Consider the following 25137-nt stretch of genomic DNA (forward strand, 5'->3'; position numbering starts at 1 on the left):
CCAGCCGTTTGAGGCCTGAAAAAAGGTCGTTTCTCCCAGTTAATCAATGGGAAGGGGTAGGAGGCTAAAGTGAGGGGGTCGGCAGTCAGATTTCAAGGGGTGGAAGAGTGGCCAGTGAGAGGTGACGAGCGTAAATGACCCCCGAATCCTGCGCGCGCGTGTGTGTGTATGTGTGTGGGGGGGGTCCTTCTCCAGGTCCCTTCGAGGCGGAGAAGCCTCGGACTCCTCTATTATAGAATTCCGTCTCCTCCCCATGTCCACCCTGCCTTTTCCTTCAAAATTTAACATTTTTTTTTCCTCCAGGAGCTAAAGTCTGTTGGCTAAATTCTAAATCACAACCGCGCTACTGCCCTCCGCTACCCCAGAGATCCAGGGATCGCTCTCCGCACTCCCCGCCCCGGGACGCTTCCGAAAAGGGTAGTGGAAGACTCCCGTGATCGTCGCTCGCGCGCTTGCGCCGACGTGTCTCGCAGCGAGGGAAGGGAGCGCGCGCGCATGCGCAGGAGGTAGAGCGCCTGCGCCTGCGCGGGCGACGACACGGTCCTTTGCGGAGGAGGGAGTCTCAGTTACCGGAGCCCTTGGGGTAGGAGAAGCGGTGTGGAGGGGTGGGAAGGTTGCGTGGTACAAGTCGCTGTCACCCCCCTGACCTTGTGACGTGGGCCGTTGGGCCCCTTCCTGCCCGCTGCCAGGCAAGAGGGCAGTCCCTTTTTGTGTGTTCTTCGTCTTGGTGGCCTGGGTCTATTTGCACAGCCGTCGGCTCTTCCCTGCTGCCCCCCTGGCGCGCCCGGCCTCGTCCCCTGCAGTGGGTTTGAGGAATGAGGGCAGTGGAGAGTAGGGGGTCAAGGGGTTAAGTTAGTGCTCTGAAGCTCCGCGTTCGGAAAATGGGACCCGGGAAGACCCTGGAATATGGCCTGTCAGCCGGCCCTATCCTTGTGCTGTGATGTTGTCACCGCCAGCTGGAGGAGTCCTGGGGTTCCCGGTGTGAGGAGGCTGTTTGGGGGCTTTGAGGCATGTTAGAGACTGACTGACATGCCTGGGGTCTGGGGCAGACTTGCCTATGTTTAAGGTACTGAGTGCCTTCCACTACCCCAATCTTTTCTTACTGTACAGAACACTTTGTAGAATATAAGCAAATATCAGATAAGTCTTGGCATCACTGGGCCAAGTGCCCCTTCCCCGGTCCCTTTTTTCCTTCCCTGTGTGCCTTGTCTTTCATTTGATCAGTCATTTGACAAATGTGCACCCGGACACAAGTGATCAGCACCGGGAGGTTTACAAAGACGTCTCTCTCTGCACCCAGGGAAGCTTACTATACATAGCAATGGGTAGCTGAGGAGTGGGATGATTATAAAGAACACCAGGCTGAATTCGATAAGGTTAAGTGCCCAAAGTAGCAGTAAGGGACGATGGTGTTTAAGAGAAGGTAGGGAGATCAAGAAAGTTTTCATGAATGAGGTGAATTTCAATAGGCTTAGGGATACAGAGCCATGGAAAATTTGCATTAGAGTCTTCTCCCTCTTGTGTCATTTCTCCTACCTGTCTTTCTCTCATGTCATTTGTGTGCCCTTTCCTAGTCTATCGATCCTCTTGTTCTTTCTTTCACTTTTTTTGGGTCTCATCTTTACTTCCCTTCTTGAGGTGTCCCCAGCCCTAGGGTTGTGGGAACTTCCCTAATAACCAGAATTAAGTTGAATGTCCCTTTACTGTTCTCCCAAATCCACATGTATGTCATTCAAACTGGTCTACTCCCTGTTCCCCAAACTCTGCATCCTTTCACGTCTCTACTTTTGTATACGTTTGCTTTGCCTATAAAGCATTCTTTCACATCTACCTCTTAGAAGCCTTAGCTTAATTTTAGGTGCTATTTTCTGTGCTGTCTTTCTGAATCTTTCTACTTGTTCTCTCTCCCTCCTTACATTATTTTCTTTTTCTTTTTTCTTTTTTTCATGTTGTATCATCAAATTTAAGCTTCCTGGTAGGGATTGTTTTTAATTTTTCGTATAGTGCTTTGTATATAGTAGATGCTTAATAAATGCTTGTTGAATTTAAATTAAACAAATAATACAAATCTTCATTACACTCACAATTTTATAACCTCAAACAATCAAGTAAAATAGCATAGAAGAGTGATGGAGTCTGATAGTACATTGTCATGGAGATGAGTATTTTTCCTTCCCTTAAAAAAAATGAAAGAAATGTATCAGCCACTCAGTCAATAAGCATTTATTTATTAAGGACTTATTATATACCAGAAACTGTGCTGAATATTGGAGCTCCTAATTTAATGGGGGAAACAACATGCAAACAATTATGTAGAAACAAGCTATATAGGATAAATAGGAAATAATCAATAGAGGGAAGGCACTAGAATGAAGAGGTATTGGGAAAGGCATCTTGGAAAAGATGGGATTATGGCTGGAACTTGAAGGAAGCCGTGGGAGATAAGAGATGAGATAATAGGAAAGTTTGGAATGGATGAAGGTTTAGATGAATTTAGTTTTGGATGTGTTGAGTTTAGGATATCTACAGTACATCCAGTTCAAGATGTTGAATAGACACTTGTAGATGTGAGCCTAGAAGTCAAGAGAGAAGGTAGAGCAGGATAGGCAGATTTGAGAATCATCAGCATAGAGATGATAATTAAATTCATGGGAGCTGTTGAAATCACCAAATGAAGTAGTATAGAGGGAAAAGAGAAAATGTCCCAGGACAAAGTTCTGTGAGACACCTGATAACTTGATTCAGTCAATTCAATTAAACAAACATTTGTTAAGAACTTAATATGTGCCCTTGTTACTGTTTGAGGTGTTGGAGATACAAAGATAAAAATAAATCCCAATTTTCCTTTGGGGTTGGTTTTATTATTTGTTTAATAAGGTCAGTTTGTTGTTTTACCTTTAGACAACTGGATCAGTTTAGTGACTTTTGGTTTATTTGTAAAATTCCCTATTGCTTTCCAGAATAACTGGACTATTTACAGCTCTGCTAACAGCATGCTAATATGCTGGTCCTCTCATATTCCCTCCAAAGTTTTACTTTTTTGTCATCTTTGCCAATTTGATGAGTGTGAGGTGGAACTTTAGAGTTGTTTTAATTTACATTTTTCTAATAATTAGTGATTTGTAGCACTTTTTACATGTTGTTGTTAATAGTTTGCTTTTCTTCTTTTGTCAACTGCCTGTTCATATCCTTTGTTTATCAAGAATGGCTCTTGTTACATATTTGTTTCCTTGTATAACTTGTCTATCAGATCCTTATAAGCAAATATTTTCCTCCAGCTAACTTTCCCTTCCATATTTAACTGCATTGATTTCGTTTATACAACATGTTTTTCAATTTTATGTAATCATAGTTATTTTATCTACTGTGATCCTCTGTATCCCTTTATGTCCATAGTTGTGAAAGGTAAATTCTTCTCTGCCCTTCTACTTTATTTCACATCTAGGTCTTACAATCCATTTGGAGCTTATTGTGGTATATGGCATGAAGCGTTGGTCCAAAGCAGATTTTTACCAGCCTGTTTTCCAGTTTTGTTGTTAGTGCTAATTGTAACACTCCCTTGGCAATACCTCAGTGTTTTGAAAGGAATATGCTGCTATGAAGACTCCTTAAGCTCTTGTCCATGTTTGAAAGGAATGGCATAAAATGACACAACTTCTCAATTTCATTTCAATATTTTTTGTTTCCTGTAGTTTTGTTTCTTACAGATGCTGAAGTAGATTCTCCATAATTAACCAAGCTTATCTCACTGCAATGGAGATCTTACATCATCACCTGAGTTCCAAGTAGATACATACTCTGCTTTAGAAGTTCATGTTGGAAAAGAAGAAATTCTTCCAGATGTGAATTTTGACAGAGACCTGAAAGATGGTGCTAAGTTGATGCCTAGACTGAAGAGAAATGTTTTAAACTACTATGGAGGGCAAAGAAATATATTTTGCTCTCATCAAAACATAGCTTATACATACATACTGTGAAAGTATCCTTGTGGGAAAAGCAGACAAGGCTTGGATTTAAATAGATTTATACTCACAGTTTTATTCATATTCTCATCTACACATGTATAGACTGATTTTCCTTTGCATATTAATCTGAATGTGTTAAAACAAACAAACAAACAGTTGATGGATGAATCAGATGATGATTTTAATGAACTATGCTCCAAACTTCTACGGAGGGTCAGAAAGAAAGGGGGCAAAGAAGGCCCAGGAGAAACAAGGACTCAGAAGGAGGCTAGTAGGATTCAAACAAAAAACAAATTGAAAAGGACTAAACTTCCGGCAAAGACCAAAATCAGCCATGACTCCACAGAAAAGAAAACAGAGTTGGACAAGAGAGGTCTGGCACCAGAAAATGCAGGAAAATGTGAAATTACTTTCCATGAAAGCAGAGTGGCTCCTACTTCAAAAAGAGAGAAAGATGTGCTTGCAGCTGCTCAAAAAGATCCTGTGCCAGAACCAAGTCAGCTAACAGGTAACCAAATTAAAAACTTGTGTTTTCTTTCATTTTTCTCTAATTTAACTATTTTTTCCCAATTAAATGTAAAAACAATTCTTAACATTCATTTTTTAAAATTTTGAGTTCCAAATTCTCTCCCTCCTTCCCCCTCATTGAGAAGGCAGGCAATTTGATATAGGTTATGTATGTGCAGTCATGCAAAACATATTTTGTTATAAAAGAAAACATACCAAAAAAAAAAAGAAAAAAAATACTTCAATACACATTCAGACCCTATTAGTTCTTCCTCTGGAGGTGATTAAATTTTTCATCATAATTCCTTTGAAATTGTCTTAGATCTTTGTATTGTTGAGAATAGCTAAATCATCCCCAGTTGATCATTGTACAATATTGCTGTTACTGTGTACTTTGTTCTCCTGGTTCTGCTCACTTCACTTTGCATCAGTTTATCAGTCTTTTCAGGTTTTTCTGAAAGCATCCTGCGCATCAGGTTTTAAAAAATTGTTTAAAAATTTTTAAAATTAATTTTGAATTTAAATACAAAAAGATAAAAAAGAATATTTCTATGACACAGCACAACATAAAAAGAGGGTTTAATATAAAACCATGAATTTCCATTTCACACTATTTACTTTTTTTGAAAAACTATAATAAATACTATACATCGTTTTCAAAGCTACCCTGCTTTCTGTGCGGCTTCTTTTTTCCCCTTTTGTTCTTTGCTGTGTGCTTTTTATTTTTTTCCTCCCTACCTCTCTAGCCTGCCATAGAGAAGGCTGCTGTTAGACACAAATATGTACATATATGTAAAACCATACCATACATACTTCTGTTTATCAGTTCTTTCTCTGGATATGGATAAGATCTTTCTTCTTCTTTTTTTTTTTTTCCTTTGCAGGGTAATGAGGGTTAAGTGACTTGCCCAGGGTCACACAGCTAGTAAGTGGCAAGTGTCTGAAGCCGGATTTGAACTCAGGTCCTCCTGAATCCAGGGCCAGTGCTTTATCCACTGAACCACCTAGCTGCCCCTTTCATAGATATTTTGTAGTTGATTTGAGTATTTATAATACTTAAAATGATTTAGTCATTTAAAGTTTTTGACCGACATTGCTGTTACTATATACACTATTCTCTCAGTTCTGCTTATTTCACTCCTCACTATTTCATGCAAGCCTTTCAGTGTTTTTCTAAAATCAACCAGTTCGTCATTTCTTATAGCATAGTAATATTCCATCACAATCATAGACCACAACTCGTTTAGCCATTCCTCAATTGATGGGCATCTCCTCAATTTCTAGTTCTTTACCATCATAAAGAGAGCTGTTATAAATATTTTAGAACATATAAATTCTTTTTTTCCCTAATGACCTTTGGAAATAGACCTAACTCTTTGGGCATAATTCCATATTGCTCTCCAAAATGCTTGGATCAGTTCATAGTTCCACCAATAGTGAATTAGTGTCCCAATTTTTCCACATCCTCTCCAACATTTGTCACTTTCTCCTCCTATCATTTTAGCTAATCTGATAGGTGTATGATGATATCTCAAAATTGTTTTAATTTGTATTTTTCTAGTAAGTGGTGATTCAAAGCATTTTTTCATGACTATATATAGTTTTAATCTCTTCATTGAAAACTGTCTGTTCATATCCTTTGATGACTTATCAATTGGGGAATGACATATTCTTTTAAATTTATATACTTGAGAAATGAGACTTTTATCTGAAAAACTGCCTATAAAATTTTTCTTTCAATTTTCTGTTTTTCTTCTAATCTTGGCTACATTGATTTTATTTGTATAAAACCTTTTTTTAAATTTAACATAATTGAAATTATCCATTTTACACTTCATAATGCTCTCTGTCTCTTGTATGTTCATAAATTGTTTGCCTATTCATAAGTCTGATAGGTAATAGGTTCCATGTTTTTCTAACTTTCTTATTATACCTCTCTTTATATCTAGGTCACGTATCCATTTTGAATGTATCTTGGTAAATATTTTATGGTACTGGGGATGGCCAATTTCTGCCAGACTGCTTTCTAGCTTTCCCAACAATTTTTACCCAAATAATGAATTCTTATCCCAAAACAAACACAGGGTGACTATAATTATTTGCTACTGTGAATTGTATATCTACTTTGTTCCACTTATGTGCCTTTCTGTTTCTTGGCCAGAGAGTTTTGATAATTATTGCCTTATAGTATAGTTTAAGATCTGGTACTGCTAAACCTCCTTCCTTTACAGTTCTTTTCATTAACTGCTCATTATTTTTTTTAAATAGTTATAGTCTAATTCAGACCTGAAGGGGCCCTAGAGAACATTGGATCACAGAACCACAGGACATAAATTGAAAGCTGGCAGGGATCTTAGAGATCATCTCACCAGACCCTTTCATTTTACAGATAAGCAAACTCAAGAAAAATGAAGTGACCTTAAGGTCATACAGTTAGCAAAAAGATTCAGGTTTTGAACTACTGATTTCAAATCCTATACTCTTCCATTATCTTACTTATTTAAAGTTTTGAGTTCCATATTTTATCTCTCCCTCCCCACCCTTCCCCCTCCCCAAGTTTGCAAGCAATCAGTATAGGTTATACATGTGCAATTATGTAAAACATTACCATATTAGTCATTTTACATAAAAAGACAAGTAAAAAAAGAGAAAGCACAAAATAGCATACTTCAGTCTGTGTTCAATCAGTTCTTTCTCTGGAGGTGGATAGTATGCTTCATCATTAGTCCTTTGGGATTGTTTTGGATCATTGTGTTTCTGAGAGTAGTTAAGTCATTCACAATTGCTCATAGAACAATAATGATGGCACTATGCATAATGTTCTCCTGGTTCTCCTCACTTCACTATATATCAGTTCATATGAGTCTTTTCAGGTTTTTCTGAAATCATCCTGCTTGTCATTTCTTATAGCACAATAATATTCCATTACAATCCTATACCACAGCTTGTTCAGTCATTCCCTAATTGATGGACATTCCTTTGATATCCAATTCTTAGCCACCACAAAAAGATATGCTATAAATATTTTTGTACATATAGATCCTTTTCCTTTTATCTCTTTGGGAAACAGACCTAGTAGTGGTATTGCTAGGTCAAAGGGTATGCACAGTTTTATAGTCCTTTGGGCATAGTTCTAAATTACTCTCCAGAATAGTTGGATCAGTTCACAACTCCACCAGCAGTGCATTAGTGTACCAATTTCCCCACATCCCCTCCAACATTTATCATCTTCGTTTCTTTTATAATAGCCAATCTGTTAGATGTGAAGGTAGCATCTTAGAAAAACTGTTTTCCACTTACTAGCTGTGTAACCTTAGGCAAGTCACTTAACCCTGATTGTCTCACTAAAAAAAAAAAAAAGAAAAGAAAAGCTCCTGTTTTGTTATATTGAATGGAAAGTACCATTAATTCTATTACTACTAAAAATAATATTTCTTCATATAAATTTTACTTTTGAGACTCTTCTCAGTGTAATAATATTATATTCAAAAATATCATAGGTTATGTGATCATGAAGATAAACTATTCTTTTACAAATGTATCTAATTTATTCTGAAATAGTTTAGTATGAATGTTAACTTATTTAGACCAGAGAGGGTGTTTCTACCATGTCAATTGAAAGTTTCCAGGGGGATCATGCTCTTTAGAAATCCTTCAATATCTCCATTTATCTTCCCTTTCTGTAACTGTTTTCCTTTACTGTGATGCTTTTGGTACTCAGGAATGTATACATACTTAATCACACATAACTGGGAAATTAGAGTTATAGAGTTCTTAGAATAGGGTATAAAGAAGAAAGACTTCTAAGTTCAGTTTCTAGCTCTCACCTTAATTGTTCTTGGGTAAGTCTTTTTTTTTCCTTTAAACATCTGTTGCTTTTTAACCTATCATATATTGATGTCATGAACCTTGAATAGTGTCATGAAATATTTTGCCATCTTTGGAGGAAAGGAACTCTAGAGATGCAAAGGCCTGACATTTAGGTTAACATCAGTACTATCCTTTGTCAATAAAGAATCCTGTTCAGGGTTAGGGATCAGAGAATATGTCAATGAAGGCATATTTAAAATAGACTACTTTACACCTTGTATTTTAGAATGGGATTGTATTAGTCCACATACGAGGAATAGTTTTAGATTTTTTTTCCCTGTCAGTAGGCGTTTCAGATGACTCTTCTCGGACAGCATCACACTGTTTGATTGCTCTGTTACCAAGTGTCTCCAAACCTCGGGCAGCAGAGCTGGTATTGCAAAAAATGCAGCAGTTCAAGAGAACAGATCCAGAAAGATTGAAACATGCCCCTGAAAGTGGTTCCGAGGAGACTGTACTTAAAGAAAATGTCCCACAATCCACTCAGGAGGAGGATACACTGAAAAATGGTAATGTATCTTCTGAATAGGGTCAAGAGGTTACAGCTAAGGAATAGAAGATAGGGTTCCTAGTATTGTTTCTGAGATTCTTTGAGATGGTCTCCATTCCTCTTTACATCCTATGCAGTGTGAATCCACCTCTCTGTTAAGAGAATACAAAGGGAAAAGACGTGGTATAATCAGCCTAGTGTTGGACCAACAGTCCTCATTGTCTATAGGGATGCATTTATTGGTCCATTTATTTGAGAGCCATCTCAAGACCAGAACCGTTCACTTCATTGCAGAACATCATGCAGATGATATCTTTGGCCTCTAGACATCAATCATATTTTGTCTTTTAAATAAGGGAAGGACTTCAGCATTGAGCCAAGTGGATTCAAAGTTTTGCCCTTTGTGAATGAGATGTAAAAATTTCCTAATATTAGAGCTTGAGATTCAAGGAAAGAATGTAGATTTGGAGAAAAATTACCTCTTACTATCAAGTCAGTGGCCCAGTAAATTTATGGTATCTGAAGGATTATCTTTCAACCAAAACAGGGAAGATAATAGGCAAGTGCTTTGTATTTGTCATTCCTGAGTTTTGCCCTCACTAAATCCTTGGCAGTCCTTGGAAAATCGGAGCTGTAGTATGCAATAGTCAAGCTTCCTTGTCACTTGGTTTGGTGTATACAGAGTTTTTTTCACTTACTAGTACTCACTGGCCTGTCATTTGACAACATAGAAAATGAGAGGGAGCCATTTACCATTTTTTCCCTTATCTTTAATTTTTTTTTTTTACCATTTATCTTTATCTTGCACACACCCCCTTCCCCTTAATGAATCACAGTAATCCGTATCAATATATCCATAATTTTGCATCTTTAATACCATAATTCTCTATTAAGAGGAGGGAGGTATGTTTCCTCCTCTTTTGTTTGGGACCAAGATTAAGCCATGTATTATTTTGCAGAGTATATTATCTGACTCATAAGAAATTTAGTTAGTGAATTCATATTGGATTCTAATGTTCTTCAGTGGATTGACATGGGTGTGTGTGTCCTGGCCAGCCAAGAAAATATTTTTTAAAACTATCTGTAAAATGAAAGGGTTGGACTAAATTATTTCTAAGGTCCCTCCTGCCATTATGATGCCATGATTTTAAAATACAAATTTCCAGAGAGAAATTTTCCCTTTAAGAAGATGTTTTCCCCCTTCTAGGAAACATTCCAGAGCTTTCTGTGACAGAGAGTGATGCAGCTCTGGCCTTGGCTTTGCAGCAGGAATTTGGCCAGGAGACCCCCCAGAATTCAGAGAGTCTGGAGCAAGAGGGTTTGTTTTTCTGCCAGATTTGTCAGAAGGATCTCTCAGCCATGAATGCTACTCGGAGGGAACAACATGTTAACAGGTTAGACCAGTTTATATTGTTGCATCTCTAGGTTACCATCTAGTTTAATAGCTACATCAATGTTGTATGGAATCAAAATGAGTTATTTGCCAGATGTTAACCTTGGAAACTTTACAATATTCATACCAATTATACTTTGTTGCTGTAAAGGACACTTGTTAACAGAAACATCACTGACTGAAACTCTTCTTTCCTTCTCCCAGCTTCCTCATATACTTGATTTATGCTCCTTAGTCTAAGAGATTGCCTAATTCTGGTACAGAGACTCTTTATAACTGGGCACATAATTTATATGCTGTTTGTTGTGAAATGTTGACCCACAGCATATCTAGGTCTTTGTCATAATGCACCTTGTTATAAAGGAATTTTTTATTTCGGGTTTTCTTCTGTAGATGCTTAGATGAGTCAGAGAAGTTACTGGAACCTGCCTCTATTGTACCTAAGATTCCAGATTGTCCAATCTGTGGCAAGCCATTCACTACTACAAAGAGCAGAAATGGTCATTTGAAACAATGTGCAATCAAGATGGAAGTTTCTCCCCAGCAACTGGTCCAGGCGGTCAGGTTGCAGACATTTCAGCCCAGTGAGTGCCTCCCATCAGCATCAAGGTGAGTCGGAGGAATAATGAAGTTCAGTAATGTAACGATATGGTCCTTTGTTTTGTCAAAACTGGAAGTGTGGTTTGTTTGGTTATTTTATAGACTTTTAGCATTTTTTGAGAAACCAAACATCTAGGGCCACCAACCTTTATTAAAGTATGAAGTTGACACATAATTCCTTACTGGAGGATAAATGATTTGAGGAGGGAATAAATCATGTTCATAATAAGCAAATGGTATATTATAGACTTTCTTCCTCTTGAGGACTTTGAAATTAGAATAGTCATTTATCTGGAATATGGAATAGTTTAGTGGTAGCCCTTCCTAAAGGTACGATAGGCACTTTCATGAAAACCTCTCTAACCATATGGTTCTTTGTCTCTAAACAACAAATAATTCAAGTGGGTCTGCAGTTCAGTCTGTTGAACTATAAAGTTTCCCTTCAACAGAAACAATCCATCTTTCATATCTATTAATATTAGGCAAATTGCCAGAATTGCAGAGTGACCAGATGTGATAATAGCTCTCAAGCTCTCAATTTTAAAATAGAATTTTGAAACCATTTAGAAAGATATTTGCATGAATTAAATGCTTTACTGCTAGTGTAGTACAATTTGGTTACAGTTAGGGAAATAAGTTCTGTTTTCTGGAGGGGGGGGGGGTCCTCTGAACCTGAGGCCAGGGTAAAGCTTTTCTCCCCACTGTACCCTGTTAAACAATAGGTCTCAGTGTTTGACATGGTTAACTTTCCCAGACTCATTTTTATTTGAGAATTCTTTCCTGTGAATGCTTAAGCAAAGATTAGGGAGGAATTGGTTATAGGGGATAAGGGAACAAAGGCAGTTGATTTTTTTTTTAACCTGGTCCACCAATATACATAGTGTTATTGATCACAATGATGTCTGGCTCATGTTAGCACCAACAGAAAATGTTGATAGAAAAAAGATTGAATGGGCCTACCTATATTGGTCATTTTGAAGCTTTATCTAAGCCATCCCTTTGTCTGGTAGGGATACATCTTAACTGTCTCACATAGATAAAAATCCCTACTTTTTTAAACACAAGAGGAAAAGAAAAGTGTGTGTGTGTGTGTGTGTGTGTGTGTGTGTGTGTGTATGAAATGCTCCATTATTGGTAAAAACCAATAATAATTTTGATGTCCTTGAAGGATCATTGAGCCTTTTGTTGTGTACTCTAGCAAAGGTACAGTAGCTATTTGTTTTTGTTATTCATTTATTTTAGTCATGTCTGACTCTTTGTGACCACTTTTGGAGTTTTCTTGGCAAAGATACTAGAGTGGTTTGTCATTTCCTCCTCCAGCTCATTTTATAGATGATGACCTGAGACAAACAAGGTTAAGTGACTTTCCCAGGGTCACACAGCCCAGAGACCAGATTTGAAGTCAGGAGGATGAGTCTTCCTGACTTCTGGCCTGGCACCCTATCCTCTGCACCATCTAGCTGGTAGCTATGCCTTGGAGGGAGAATTCTATTGCTATAGATTTGATGTAATTTTGCATATAGGTTGTAGTTTCTCAGCCTATTTGCTTCCTTCCACATATCTGAACAGGATAAGTGTTGGACAGGACACACAAAATAAAGGACCTTTAAGCAGGCAGGGAAGTTCCAGATTACCTTGTAAGTTTCTTGTTGGTATAAAGGGTTTTTATTAGATTTAGGATGCATAGAATTTCGGCAGGATCTTTCAAAATGGTCCATTGGATTTTAAAATCCAGCCCAGACTACAGAGGTATAGACCAGAGACCCTCTCATCCACCCCATCCAGATGAACTCAAAAACATTCACATCAGCCTTAAAGAATGTCTAATGACTGACTCACTGTCGAGAAAGTGGTGTTTGGGTTTTGCACCCCAAAGGTAATTCTAAGTGTTGCTGTTTTATTTAGTTTCTTCTGCCTCTAGCCTGTTCCTAGTCTCATGTGCCTTTTATAACCTCGTCAACCAGAAAATCCCATCAATCCTCCAACCCAAAATTTGAAGAAAACATGATAGACAAGCAAATATATTGACTCACTTGTGTCAGTTGGTAATGTTGCTAAGTTTAGGTATAGGGAGTACTAGCTTGGAAGCTTTAAATTCGATTATTTAAGATTTTTTAAAAATTCATATTTTATTTTGAACTTAAATATCAAAAAAGAGGATTTCTATGTACATATCACAACACATAAAGAGGACTCTATTTGTAGCTATGAATCTCTATTTCACACATCACTTGCTTTAAAAAAAGTATATAATAAATTCTACTTGTTACTTTTGAATCTGTCCTAATCATCTGTGCTATTTTCTGAACTGTGTATTTTAAAAAATGTTTCAATGGACCTCTTTTTTTGGTAGGCATCACTATTGAAAACTCCCCCTTCTCTTGTAGCCCCTCCCTACCATTAGCAAAGAGAAAGAAATGAGGGAAAAAAATATGTCTTTGCACCTTGTGGTTATTACTTCTCCCTTTGTCTGTTTCAGTCAGATAAGCATAAGGCTCATGCCCACCCCTCTACCCCTTCCTCCAAGTTTGTACATTCTTATCTCACATCATAATTATGGGAAATAGCAAGTTCTACCTCCTTGTTCCTCTTTTCTGCACTAATGTATTCCTTCTTTACCCTTCCTTTTTTCCTTTATTCAAATCCCCCAGACAAAACCATTCCACCCTTCATTTTTCCTTTTTAAACTCTTTCAATATCCTTTGAAGATATCATGTTCTGAAGAGATGCTTGTGTTTACCCCCATTAGAATATTAGTAGTGCATCATCATACACCTCCTTCTAATTGCTCAATAACCTTTCTTAGTTTCTCTGGAGTTTTGTGTCTGTATTTCAAAGTTCCTATTCATCTTTGCTCTTTTCATCAGGAAATACTTAAAAGTCCTTTGTTTCATTAAAGATCCATTTGATTTTGCCTTCTCTAGCATCTCAGCACAGAATGTTAGGAATGTGTGATCCCCTGGATTTGGGGCTTCTCATGGGGAGGTAGGGAGAAGAAAGGTGGGCAAATCCGTTACCTTGGGACTTTTTGACATTCCTGGACACTGAGACTTTTCTTCGGAGCCTTCTACTTTTGTTGAGTCTGGACACAAAACCATACGGGCTATAGTTGTGTGTTTGATTTGCTAGGAGTGGGAGGCTCAGACTAATTTTTTGTGACATTCTGGAATAAAAGAAGTTGCATTCTATTTCTTTTTTTTTTTTTTTTGGCCGGGCAATGGGGGTTAAGTGACTTGCCCAGGGTCACACAGCTAGTAAGTATCAAGTGTCTGAGGCTGGATTTGAACTCAGGTACTTCTGAATCCAGGGCTGGTGCTTTATCCACTGCGCCACCTAGCCGCCCCCCATTCTATTTCTTGATGATTATTTGGTCTGGTGAATACTTCAGGATTTTGTCAGGAAATCTATAATTCAATTATTTGAAGTAATTGTCCATGGGGCTGAGACGGTAGAAAGTACATCTGTATGAGGAAAGGGATCCTTTCTTACCTAGTCATGAGAGGAGTTCTCCAAAGAGGCATCAGAATTTTCTATAGAGAATAATTGGTTGTATACAGGGAAAACACGTTTGGGCTATTATGTTTCTTTGTAATTCTTTTTTTTTTTTTTTCCTAGTGAGGCAATGGGGGTTAAGTGACTTGCCCAGGGTCACACAGCAAGTAAGTGTCAAGTGTCTGAGGTCAGATTTGAACTCAGGTACTCCTGACTCCAGGGCTGGTGCTCTATCCACTGTACCACCTAGCTGCCCCCTCTTTGTAATTCTAAACTTAATTATAGAATATTTTCATATCTGATCTGAGCAGAATTACCACAAATCATCCATAAATGTGCTTACTGAAAAGCTAGGGGTAGCTAGGTGGCACAGTGGATAGAGCACTGGCGTTGAAATTTGGAGGACTTGAGTTCAAATCTCATCTCAGACACATACTAGCTGTATGACCCTGGACAAGTCACTTAACCCCAATTGCCTTAAACATCTGGGGCCATCTCTAGTCATCCTGATGTATATCTTGCCACTGGACCCAGATGACTTTGGAGGAGAGCATGAGGTTGTTGACCTTGCACATCCCTCTTTCACTTAAATCCAATTCAGTGCAAGTCATGACATCACCCTGATGTCATGGTCCTCTTTGAGATTGAGGGACAAACAACAATACTGAAAGCTAGGCTGATATTCTCCCATTGACAGATGGCCAAAGAATATGAACAGGCAGTTTTCAAAGATAAAAAATCCAAGCTATCAATAGCTATATGGGGGAAAATGCTTTAGATTACTAAAAATTAAAGAAATGAGCATTTAAAGCAATTCCGAGGTTCCATTTCACACCTATCTGATTGGAATAGTTGACCAAGAAGGAAAATGACAAATGTTAGAAGGGCTGTGAGAAAATGGACTCACTAATTAATAATTAATTAGCTCACTACTGGTGGAGCTGTGAATTAATCCAACTTTCTGGAAAGCAATTTGGAAGTCCACCCCAAAAGCTACCACACTGTTTTGTATCCATTTGATCACTGTATTACCTTTGATCCAGTGATACCACTGGACATCAGACTCCAAAGATGTCAAAGAAAGAGGAAAAGGACCCCAATATATATAAAAATATTAATAACTCCTCTTTCAGTCGTAGCAAAAATCTAGAAACCAAGGGGGTGCCTATCAATTAGGAAATGGGGAAACAAATTGTGGTATTTGAGTGTAATGGAGTACCATCATGCTATTTTTTTTAAAAAAAGAAGAAAGGGATGATTTCAAAGAAAACTGTCAATATCTGGGTAAACTGATACAGAATGAAGTGAGTAAAACCAGGAAAAAAATTTCTACAATAACAACAACTTTGAAAGACTTAATCCTGAGCTGTGCAATGACCAACCACTATTCCAGAGGTCTAGTGATGAGGTGATGGACTCAAGCTGCAGAATAAGATATTTTTTGGACTTGACCAGCATAGAAATTTGTTTTGCTTGATTATGCATATTTATCGGAAGGTTTGTTTTTGTTTTTCTCTTCCTGCTCCTTCCCATAAGCTGAAGAAATAAATTTTTGTTAATTGAAAAAAGAAAATTAAAAAAAGAAAGCCCAGGTTGAGACCAGTAGTCCTAAATATAGAATACTCTATACTGTTTGCTGATTGTTAACCAACAACCATTTTTTTCTTGAGATTTTAGAATCTTGGGCAAAATGGGAACCTAAAAAGAAGTTAATTACACAGCAGAAGCACACTTCAGATGTTTGAAGAGTTGAATTGTTTTGTTATTACTTCTCCCTATGAGAATAGACCTTGTTTCTTTCTAAAATCTGATTGAATAGTACAGTATCATAAAGTAGTTAGTTCACTACTCTAATCCTTATTAACTCTTCTTTTGTGGCTCTTTGTTTTCAGCAAACCAGCTGGTGAATCAAAGAGGAAAGGGTCAACCAGTGAAAAGAAACCACAGAAAAGGAGGAAGATATCCAAGACAGAGGCCATGTCAGAGGATCTCCTTGTTGCGATGGCAATGTCCCATTCTCTGATGGAGCAATCTAAGACTGTGACAAATGATAATCTTGGAAATGTGTTTCCAAACAACATAAAGCCAGGAGCAGGTATATAAGAATAGTGCTACATTAGCTTGTAAGAAATCTTATATGTCCTTTTTCATTTTAGTCATTCAGAACATGTTGCTGTACAGGTTTCAACATCAGTGGGTTCATTCCATTATTGATCCAAATTATTTTCTATTTCTCTTTAGAGAAGAAAAGTCGTAAGAGGAAAATTGTTTCCCCACCTCAATTGTTAGTTCAAGATTCAGACACATATCATCAACAGATACAGGATCGAATTGCTATTCTACTCACAGAGGAATTAGAGTTATCTAGCACTCCACCACTTCCACTGAGCAAAATTTTGAAAGAAGAAATGGGCAAGGCACATTGGTGTCTGTTACAGACTGAAGGAAAACAAGGCATTTTATGGAAGGGCAGCTCTTTGACAGGAGCTTGGCCTCTGGAGTCTTTTTATGCTAAAGGATTAGACCCTCCTATTTTGCCCTGGAAACCTACAAAGGTGAGATTTTCCCATGACCACACCTTCTGGAGGTGTTGGGGACAAACTAATGGGTACAGAGTTCTACTAGGGGTTAGGACACTTCTCCTGGCTCTGCCATTGATGGTGGAAGTTGGAGTAAAGCACTTAACTACTTTAGGAGTTATTTTTTTTTTAAATCTATAAAGTACTTATTTTCTAGGATAAGGTTCTGCGAATCTGACTTTTACTCCTATCCAGTTACAGGTAGAATGAATATATATGTAACTCTGGTTAGCATACAAATGTACTTGCCTAACATTAACTAGTATATGATATTAGGTGAAACAACCACATAGGTTTCCATAGGAACAAAATTATAAATGGCATGGTATGACACTTGAGAATTAATACCACTGAGGCTCAAGGATTTACTCAGATGGTTGCTGATCATTCAGTTCATTTCTTTTTTTTTTAATGTACTTTTTATTTTTATTTTTAACAAACATTTATTTTATTTTTCCAGTTACATATAAGGGTAGTTTTCTTTTTTTTTTTTTTTGGATGCTCTATTTAATAGTAAATAGCATAATGTATGAGATAAAGAGCTTGCCTCCATCAGGAGGCCTTGGATTTATGTTCTGCCTCTGATAAATTATTTCCCCCCAAGTGTTTTCTATTTCCAAGTATACTTTTGAAGGAACCATCATCCTCTTAGTCACCCAGGTACATTTCTTCAGTGTCTTCCACAACTCCTCACACTTGTTCAACCCACTTATCCAATCGGCTATTAAGTCTTGTCATCTTTTTTTTTTTTTAAGGGTAGTTTTCAAACATTCATTTTCATAAGATTTAGAGTTCCAAATTATTCTCCCTTCCTCCCTCCCTTTCCTCCCCCCTCCACAAGACCGCAAGCAGGTTATATATGTACAATCCACACGTGCTCTTTTTATCAGTTCTTTCTATGGGGGTGGCTGGTAGGCTTCCTCATTAGTCCTTTGGGATCGTCTTGGATCATTGCATTGCTGAGAGTAATTAAGTCATTCACAATTGCTCATTGAACAATACTGCTATCACTATGCACAATGTCCTCCCAGCTCTGCTGACTTTACTATGCATCACTTCATGAGTCTTTTCAGGTTTTTCTGGGATCATTCTGTTGGTCATTTCCTATAGCACAAGACCATTCCACCACAATCATATAGCACAGCTTCTTCAATTGATGGACATTCCCTTGATTCTCAATTCTTAGCCACCACAAAGAGTTGCTATAAATGGTTTTTTTTGTGCTGTTCCCCCCCCTTTTCTCTTTTTCATGATTACTCTTGTTAACTGTTTCCCTTCAATCCTATTCCCTTCCCCATGATATTTATTCTATTATCCATCTTCTTTCATCTTATCCCTCTTCAAAAGGGATTTGCTTCTGTCTGTCCCCTCCCCCAATCTCCCCTTCCTTCTTTTGCCTCCTCTCTTTATCCTCCTATTTTCCTGCAGGGTTAGAGAGATTACTCTACCTAATTGAATGTGTATGTTATTCCTTCCTTGAGCCAATTCTGATGAGATTGAGATCTTTGAGTCAATGTTAGGTTCATTTACTGCCCAAATTAAATAGATTACTCTACCCAGTTGGATGTGTATGTTAATCCCTCCTTGAGGAAACTCTGATGAGTTTAAGGTCTTTGAGCTTTTTCTAATGAGTGTAAAATTCATTTACTGCCCTGCTCCTCCCCCATCTCTTTCCCCACTCCACAAGCCTTTTCCTGTTTCCTTCTTGTAGGATTTCACCTCTGCCCTTCCCCCTCCCCCAGTGCATTTCCCTCACCCCTCAATTCAGCCCCAAAGATGTCATCATGGGGGCAGCAAGGTGACACAGTGGACAAAGCATCACCCCTGGATTCAGGGGATCCCAGCCAAAACCCGGCCTCAGACACAAGACAGTCACCTACTACACGACCCCAGGTATGTCCCCCAACTCCAATTTTTTGTGGTTCTCTAGGGTCTTGTATTTGAAAGTCAGATTTGCCATTCAGTTCAAGTCTTTTCATCACAAATACCTGAAAGTCCTCCTTTTCATTAAAATCCCATTTTTCTTCTGAAAGATTATGATCAGTTTTTGCTGGGTAGGTGATTCTTGGTTGTAATCCCAATTCCTTTGCCCTCTGGAATATCATATTCCATGCCCTCTGGTCCTTAATGTAGAAACTGCTAGATCTTGTGCTGTCCTGACTGGGGCTCCACAGTATTTGAATTCTTTCTTTTTGGCAGCTTGCAATATTTTCTCCTTGACCTAAGAGCTCTGAAATTTGGCTATAATATTCCTAGGAGTTTTCCTTTTGGTATCTCTTTCTAGAGGTGATCTGTGGATTCTTTCAATTTCTATTTTAGCTTCTGCTTCTAGAATATCAGGGCAATTTTCCTTGACAATTTCCTGGAAGATGATGTCTAAGCTCTTTCTTTGATCATGGTTTTCAGGTAGACCAATAATTTTCAAATGATCTCTCCTGGACCTATTTTCCAGGTCAGCAGTTTTCCCCAGAAGATATTTCACATTGCCCTCTATTTTTTTATTCATTTGGATTTGCTTTATTGTGTCTTAATTTCTCATAAAGCCACTAGCTTCCATTTGTTCAATCCTAATTCTTAGGTAATGCTTTTCATCAGAGAGCTTTTCCATTTGGCTTTTCAAGCTATTGACTTTTTTCTCATGTCTTTCCTGCATCAACCTCATTTCTCTTTCTCTTTTTTCCTCTACCTCTCTAACTTTATCTTCAGAGTCCTTTTTGAGGGCCTCTGTGGCCTGAGACCAATTAATATTTTTCTTGGAAGCTTCATCCAGTTCATTTCACAAATAATCAACTGGGTAACATTATAATAGGGTTCTGCAATGAGTAGGGTTTAAGATATGTTAATGATCTTATTTTGAAATAAGTCAGAAGAAGCTGTAGTAGATGTAGTTGTAGTACCAAAGAAGGGAGTATGCAAGATTTCATCTCCTTCCTTCCTTAATTTTGATCTCTTCCAAGTAGGTGTGCCTTTGATTTTCCAAATCAGTATCACTACAAATATGTGACTTAACTATATCTTCCTTTCAGGAACTTTCTTGAATATAAGTTTGAGAATCAAATAGAGGAGTTTAAGGATAGCCCTTCATGGAATCAGAAAGATGGACAGGAGATCTCTGAAGGTCCTTCCAATCCTCAGAGCTTATGAACCAGTGGTCATTTAAATTTGTTTGATAACTTTGTTCCTTTCAGATATTTTCTCTATAACTAAATCCCTGTCTAAGGGCATTAGTACATATCAGTATTGTTGCTCATTTCACTCTAGGCCCCTGTTGTATTAAGAATAAAAACCTTTGTGATTAAAACCTAATCACAGAAGGAAAGGAAAGTAAGAAACCAAAAAGGAAAAGTGAAGTATAGGGAATAAAGTATAAGAGACCACAGAAAAGTCAGCTTCTTTTCTCACTTATTAGCTTTTTATAATAAATTAAAGAATAGTGAAAAGATCCCTAGACTTAGAATCTGAAGACCTTAGTCTTGGCTCTACTCACTAGTTATGTAACTGTGGGAAAATCATTTAACCTCTCTTGAGCCTCAGTTTTTTTTAATCCATAAAATAAGAACACATGCAGCACATAGCTCATAGGATTGTTGTGAACAAAGAACTTGGTAAATCTTAAAAGCTCTATAGAAATGCCAGCTGTTTAGATTCTTGGTTTAGAGGAGATAGCATATGTAGTGGAAAGGCTACTGAACTGAGGGCCAGAAGAAACCTGAGTTCAGATCTTCCTCTGACAGTAGCTATGAGATCTCTTGTAAGTTACCTCCCTTAAACTCAGTTTCCTCATCTGTAGAGTAGGGATAATACTTATTGTACTACTGTTTGATCCATGTACCATATAGCTGCTCAACCAACATCAATGAATATAATAAATTAATAGGATTGGGTTTTGGTTTATTTTAGAATTCAGAAAAGGGGCCTGTGCCACCATTAATGGCATTGAGCCAGTCCAAACCAGATGTGCAAGAACTGCCTTCCTTCAGTGTTCCCAGTTCTGAAGGTTTTAACTTTAAAACCCAAGAAGAGCTTCATTCCAGGAGGCAATCACTTTCCTGTAGCCAAAAAGACCATCAGACTCTGCAGGTCCTTATGGATCTGGCAGGAGAAGGGCTGACTCTCACCCAATGGAACAACAGTGCTGAAACCCATTCCAGAAGTCCATCAGGTATGACACTTGTGGTTAGTTCAGTTCTGCACAGCCTTCCAAAGATGCATTATTCAGTTGACTTTGGCTAGGTTAGTCCACGGAGATTATTTCTTGGTTTAGGCAATTCTAAACTACTTTGAAATGTCAGGTTTGTCACAGTTGCACATGAGAGCAACTTAATCTCTATAGTTACTTGCATTTTAGCTACACGGTTAAATGTGAAATGAACAGTTGTGGCTATGCTTACATCCCTCAACATGAGAAACAAAACAAAACACCATTTATTTTTCTAAGAGTGTACATTCTTGTTGGGATTGCAGGTTGGCAAAAATGGTTTATGAGATGTTAATTTATTATTACTTGTATGGTAAAGAAATGTCATTCACAAGGAAATGTGATATAGTGAAGAGAGCACTGGTCTTAGAATCAAATTTCAGCTCCACCGTTTGCTAATTTGGGCAAGTCAGGTAATCTCTAAGAGCCTTAATTAAAATAGGGAAAATCATGTGTTCACTCACAACTTCATAAAGTGGTTGTATATAAAGCAACTTTTAAAAATAAATTTTTATTGATATCTTTATTTTTGTCACCAAATTGCCCCCTTTGCCTATCCCTTCTACTGCTCTCTCCCAGAAAGCCATCCCATATAATTTTTTCATAATTGTGATTTTTAAAAAATCATAAGTGAATGAACAGTCTGATTGTCACAAGCACCCAAGGCTTTCCTAACCTTATTTCAGCCCATGAGAATTTCTGTGTGTCCTAGGATTTGATTTTGCTATTTTTTCTTGCTTAGAATGTGATTTTTCTTTTCATCTGCACTTCCATAAGGGAAAGATCTGGGGTCCTATGATCTTCCACTGACTGGATTTGTCTTATCACCCAAAGAGAAGAAACACCAGAGAAGCAGCAACTCTTCAGTAAGGGTTTATTTTTCAAAGTATTACAATTATTTTTTAATTTTTTTATTTAAGTGAGCCAATTGGGGTTAAGTGACTTGCCCAGGGTCACACAGCTAGTAAGTGTTAAGTGCCTGAGGCCAGATTTGAACTCAGGTACTCCTGACTCCAGGGCCGGTGCTCTATCCACTGCGCCATCTAGCTGCCCCTATTACAATTCTTTTTACTTATTTTTAATTTTTAAAATTATGAACCAGAAAATGATCAGATGTGAACATTATCAAATACAAAGAAGACCAAAAAAAGGATTGTCTATGAAACTGTAAATCTATTACATGCAGCTCCTTCTTAGTAAGAGCCTCAACTGCTTATTATCTGTGTGACCCTGAGCAAAGGTCACTTAACCACTTTCAGCCTCTGTTCTTCCTTATGTAAAATGGGGATAATAATAGCACCTCCCTCAAAGGGTTGTTGTGAGGATCACATGAGAGAATTTGTCAAGTACTTATCAAATCTTAAACTGCTATATTAGTACAACATATGATTATTAGATTTATAATTATTTTTAGCTTAACATCTTCCTTGATTTATCACAGTTACCATTAGCTGCAGTTGCTTCATGTACACAATAAAATGAGCTTACCAAGTTGGTTTACATCTATTCTCTTCATGCTGCTTAAAGTACAAGTGTCCTTAACCTGTTTTATGTCATCATCTGCTTTAAGAAGCATTTGCTCTGTGGGTTTATATGGGAATGACTTCATAACACTGGCTTAAAAAGCCAAGGGAGGGTGGGCATTGCTGTATATTTTCTTTCCATTTGGTCAGGGCCACCAATTCATTTGTGAACATCTTTAAGTTTCCTTTAACTGAAATAACCAGCATATCAATCCTCTATCCTCTGCAGTGTTTATCCTAAATAACACAAAGTTTTATATTTGAAGCTTCCATAATGGATATCATCCTATGTTGTAGTGAGGCTGGTTGGAATGGATTAGCCACTTTGTTAGAGAAGTGAATTCTGGTAGAAAACGGCTGTTTTCATCCCTTTCATTTTTTCAGCTGTCACTTAGTTTGCTGTCTGCCGATTTTGGTGCAATGGTCAACAACCCCCACCTGAGTGATGTGCAATTTCAAATGGACTCTGGAGATGTGCTTTATGCTCACATGTTTGTGCTTTATGCACGATGCCCACACCTCATTCAGATTGTAAGTATGGTTAGAGATTTTTTTTTAATGTAACTTCTTTCTTTTCTTTGCGTATTCTTCTTACTCTACATTTTTTCCCTCATTTTGCTACCTTCTATCCCTTTTCCTCTCCCTTGACTAGTGTTCTCCTTCCCTCTTTTCTGTATTTTCTATTTTTCTTTCTAACTTTTCTTCCCTTTTTTCCCTTAACCTTTTCTCCCTTTCCCATCACACTATCCTTAATGTCTCCTTTACAAATCCCAAACATTTTTCTCTTTACTTTCATGTTCTTTTCATTTTGCCCTTAAACATTTTTTAATTTCCCTTTTTTTATTGTGAACTTAATAAATATCAGCAAATATGAATGGGAATTGTAGGAATATGGGGACTTTCTAGTACATGGAAGAGCCCAGGTCCTCTGAAAACACTCCAGTGGGAATTAGAAATGTGTAACTCTAAAAATTACAAAGAAATAAGAAGAATCACCTGTAGACTTTACTACCCTGCCTAGGAATCCACAGGGGGACCCCTGGAGTCCTGTGGAAACCCTGGGATAAACAGGTAGAAACCAGGCCTGTATTAGAAAGTGGAGCCCCTAGCAGCCTGAGACTGACAATGGCCCTATTCTTGAAGCCCATAGAAAAGAGCAGACACGGGGAGTCCCAGGCAGGGTCCACTGTGGCACTGATGACCCAAGCCCAGCTTTGGGAGAATGATCCTAGATAGTATCCAGCCTGAGCAGCCCCCGAATCCGGTGGAAGGAGCCTAGTAAGGGAGTAGTCCCTGAGTCTTAAACACAGGAAGGAAAAGGTCAAGCAGAGCCTAAAGCAGGGGGAGGCCCTGGTGCCCGCAGGCAGAGCCCAGCACTGGAGCAACCCCAGAGTCCCCCTAGTCAAGGCTTCCATAATCAGGACCAGGAAAGCTTGGCCTGTGCCATTCTATTGAGGAGATTGACACAAATACAGGTTCCCCCACCCTAGATGCTAAGACAGATGAGATGAGCAAACCAAGAAAGATGACAAATAGCATAAGGAAATAACTTAATTTGAGAGGCACTCAAGGGGCAAATCCTGAAAAGAATCCCACAATAAGTCCAGGTAAAACCTTGAAGAAAAAAATGTGCTGGGCAATAAAGCTGTAGGCATATCTGGAAGAAATAAAAGGAAAAACTATAAAATAGAATAGCAAGGGAGGAAGAAATTATAAGGAAAATTGACACCTTAGAATAGATAGTGGAAAATCTCATTCAAAAACTGAATACTCATAAAATTAGGATGGGTGATACAGAACACATCAGCTCAGTAAGGCAGCAGGGAATATTGAAACAAAGCCAAAAGATTGGGGGGAAAGAAGAAGAAAATGTAAGAATTGATAAAAAAAAATGGATTAAAAAACAGGTCAAAAAACAACAACAACAAAAAAAAACAGGTCAAAGAGAGAGAATCTAAGAATTATTAAATTTCCTGAAAAAACCTCATAATAAAATCAAGATATTTTATTTCAAGAAATTATATATGAAAACTGCCCAGAACTCTTACAACCAAAGGGCAAAATGAAAATAGAAGGAATACATATTTACCTCTGGGTGGGAATCCCACAAGCAAAACTTCTGGGAATATTTTAGCCAAACTCCTGAGTTTTCAGGTCAAAGAAAAAGTATTCCAATCAGTCAAAAAGAATGAATTCAAGTACCACGGAGACATAGCAAGCACCACGTAAGACTCGCTGCTGGCTTAAAGAGAAGGGAGAGCTTGTCATATGGTATTCCAAAAGGTAACAGAGTCTTACAACCAAAGACAACCTGTCCAGGATAACTAAGTATAATCAAACAGGAGAAAAATGGATCTTTAATGTAACAAAATTTCTAAGCATTCCTTATGAAAAAGGCCAGAACTGAATGGACATTTTGAAATGCAAACACAGGTGCTAAGTGAAATGTAGACAGTTTCACATATTTGTAATTAAAAGGGACTACATAGGAATGGATTTTTTACATTTTAATAGGGGGAT

At 37.9% G+C, this 25137-nt stretch overlaps 1 protein-coding gene across 3 annotated transcripts in view; it reads left to right on the plus strand.

The window, feature by feature from the left end:
* The first annotated feature begins 486 nt into the window (after positions 1 to 486).
* Positions 487 to 25137, plus strand: part of SLX4 (SLX4 structure-specific endonuclease subunit) — a 48773-nt gene continuing 24122 nt past the window's right edge. Inside the window, exons 1-10 of one of the 3 annotated variants that reach the window (XM_043975314.1) lie at positions 487 to 583; positions 3693 to 4473; positions 8627 to 8851; positions 10040 to 10226; positions 10619 to 10834; positions 16210 to 16412; positions 16559 to 16872; positions 20797 to 21058; positions 21872 to 21960; positions 23002 to 23148. In XM_043975314.1, the coding sequence (XP_043831249.1) occupies positions 4125 to 4473; positions 8627 to 8851; positions 10040 to 10226; positions 10619 to 10834; positions 16210 to 16412; positions 16559 to 16872; positions 20797 to 21058; positions 21872 to 21960; positions 23002 to 23148 (1992 nt within the window). In that variant the 5' untranslated portion in view covers positions 487 to 583; positions 3693 to 4124. The remainder of the gene's footprint in view (positions 584 to 3692; positions 4474 to 8626; positions 8852 to 10039; positions 10227 to 10618; positions 10835 to 16209; positions 16413 to 16558; positions 16873 to 20796; positions 21059 to 21871; positions 21961 to 23001; positions 23149 to 25137) is intronic. The other 2 variants (XM_043975315.1, XM_043975316.1) reach the window with 2 other exon arrangements.

The sequence above is a fragment of the Dromiciops gliroides genome, chromosome 1 (assembly GCF_019393635.1).
Source record: "Dromiciops gliroides isolate mDroGli1 chromosome 1, mDroGli1.pri, whole genome shotgun sequence".
NCBI classification, from domain to species: domain Eukaryota; kingdom Metazoa; phylum Chordata; class Mammalia; order Microbiotheria; family Microbiotheriidae; genus Dromiciops; species Dromiciops gliroides.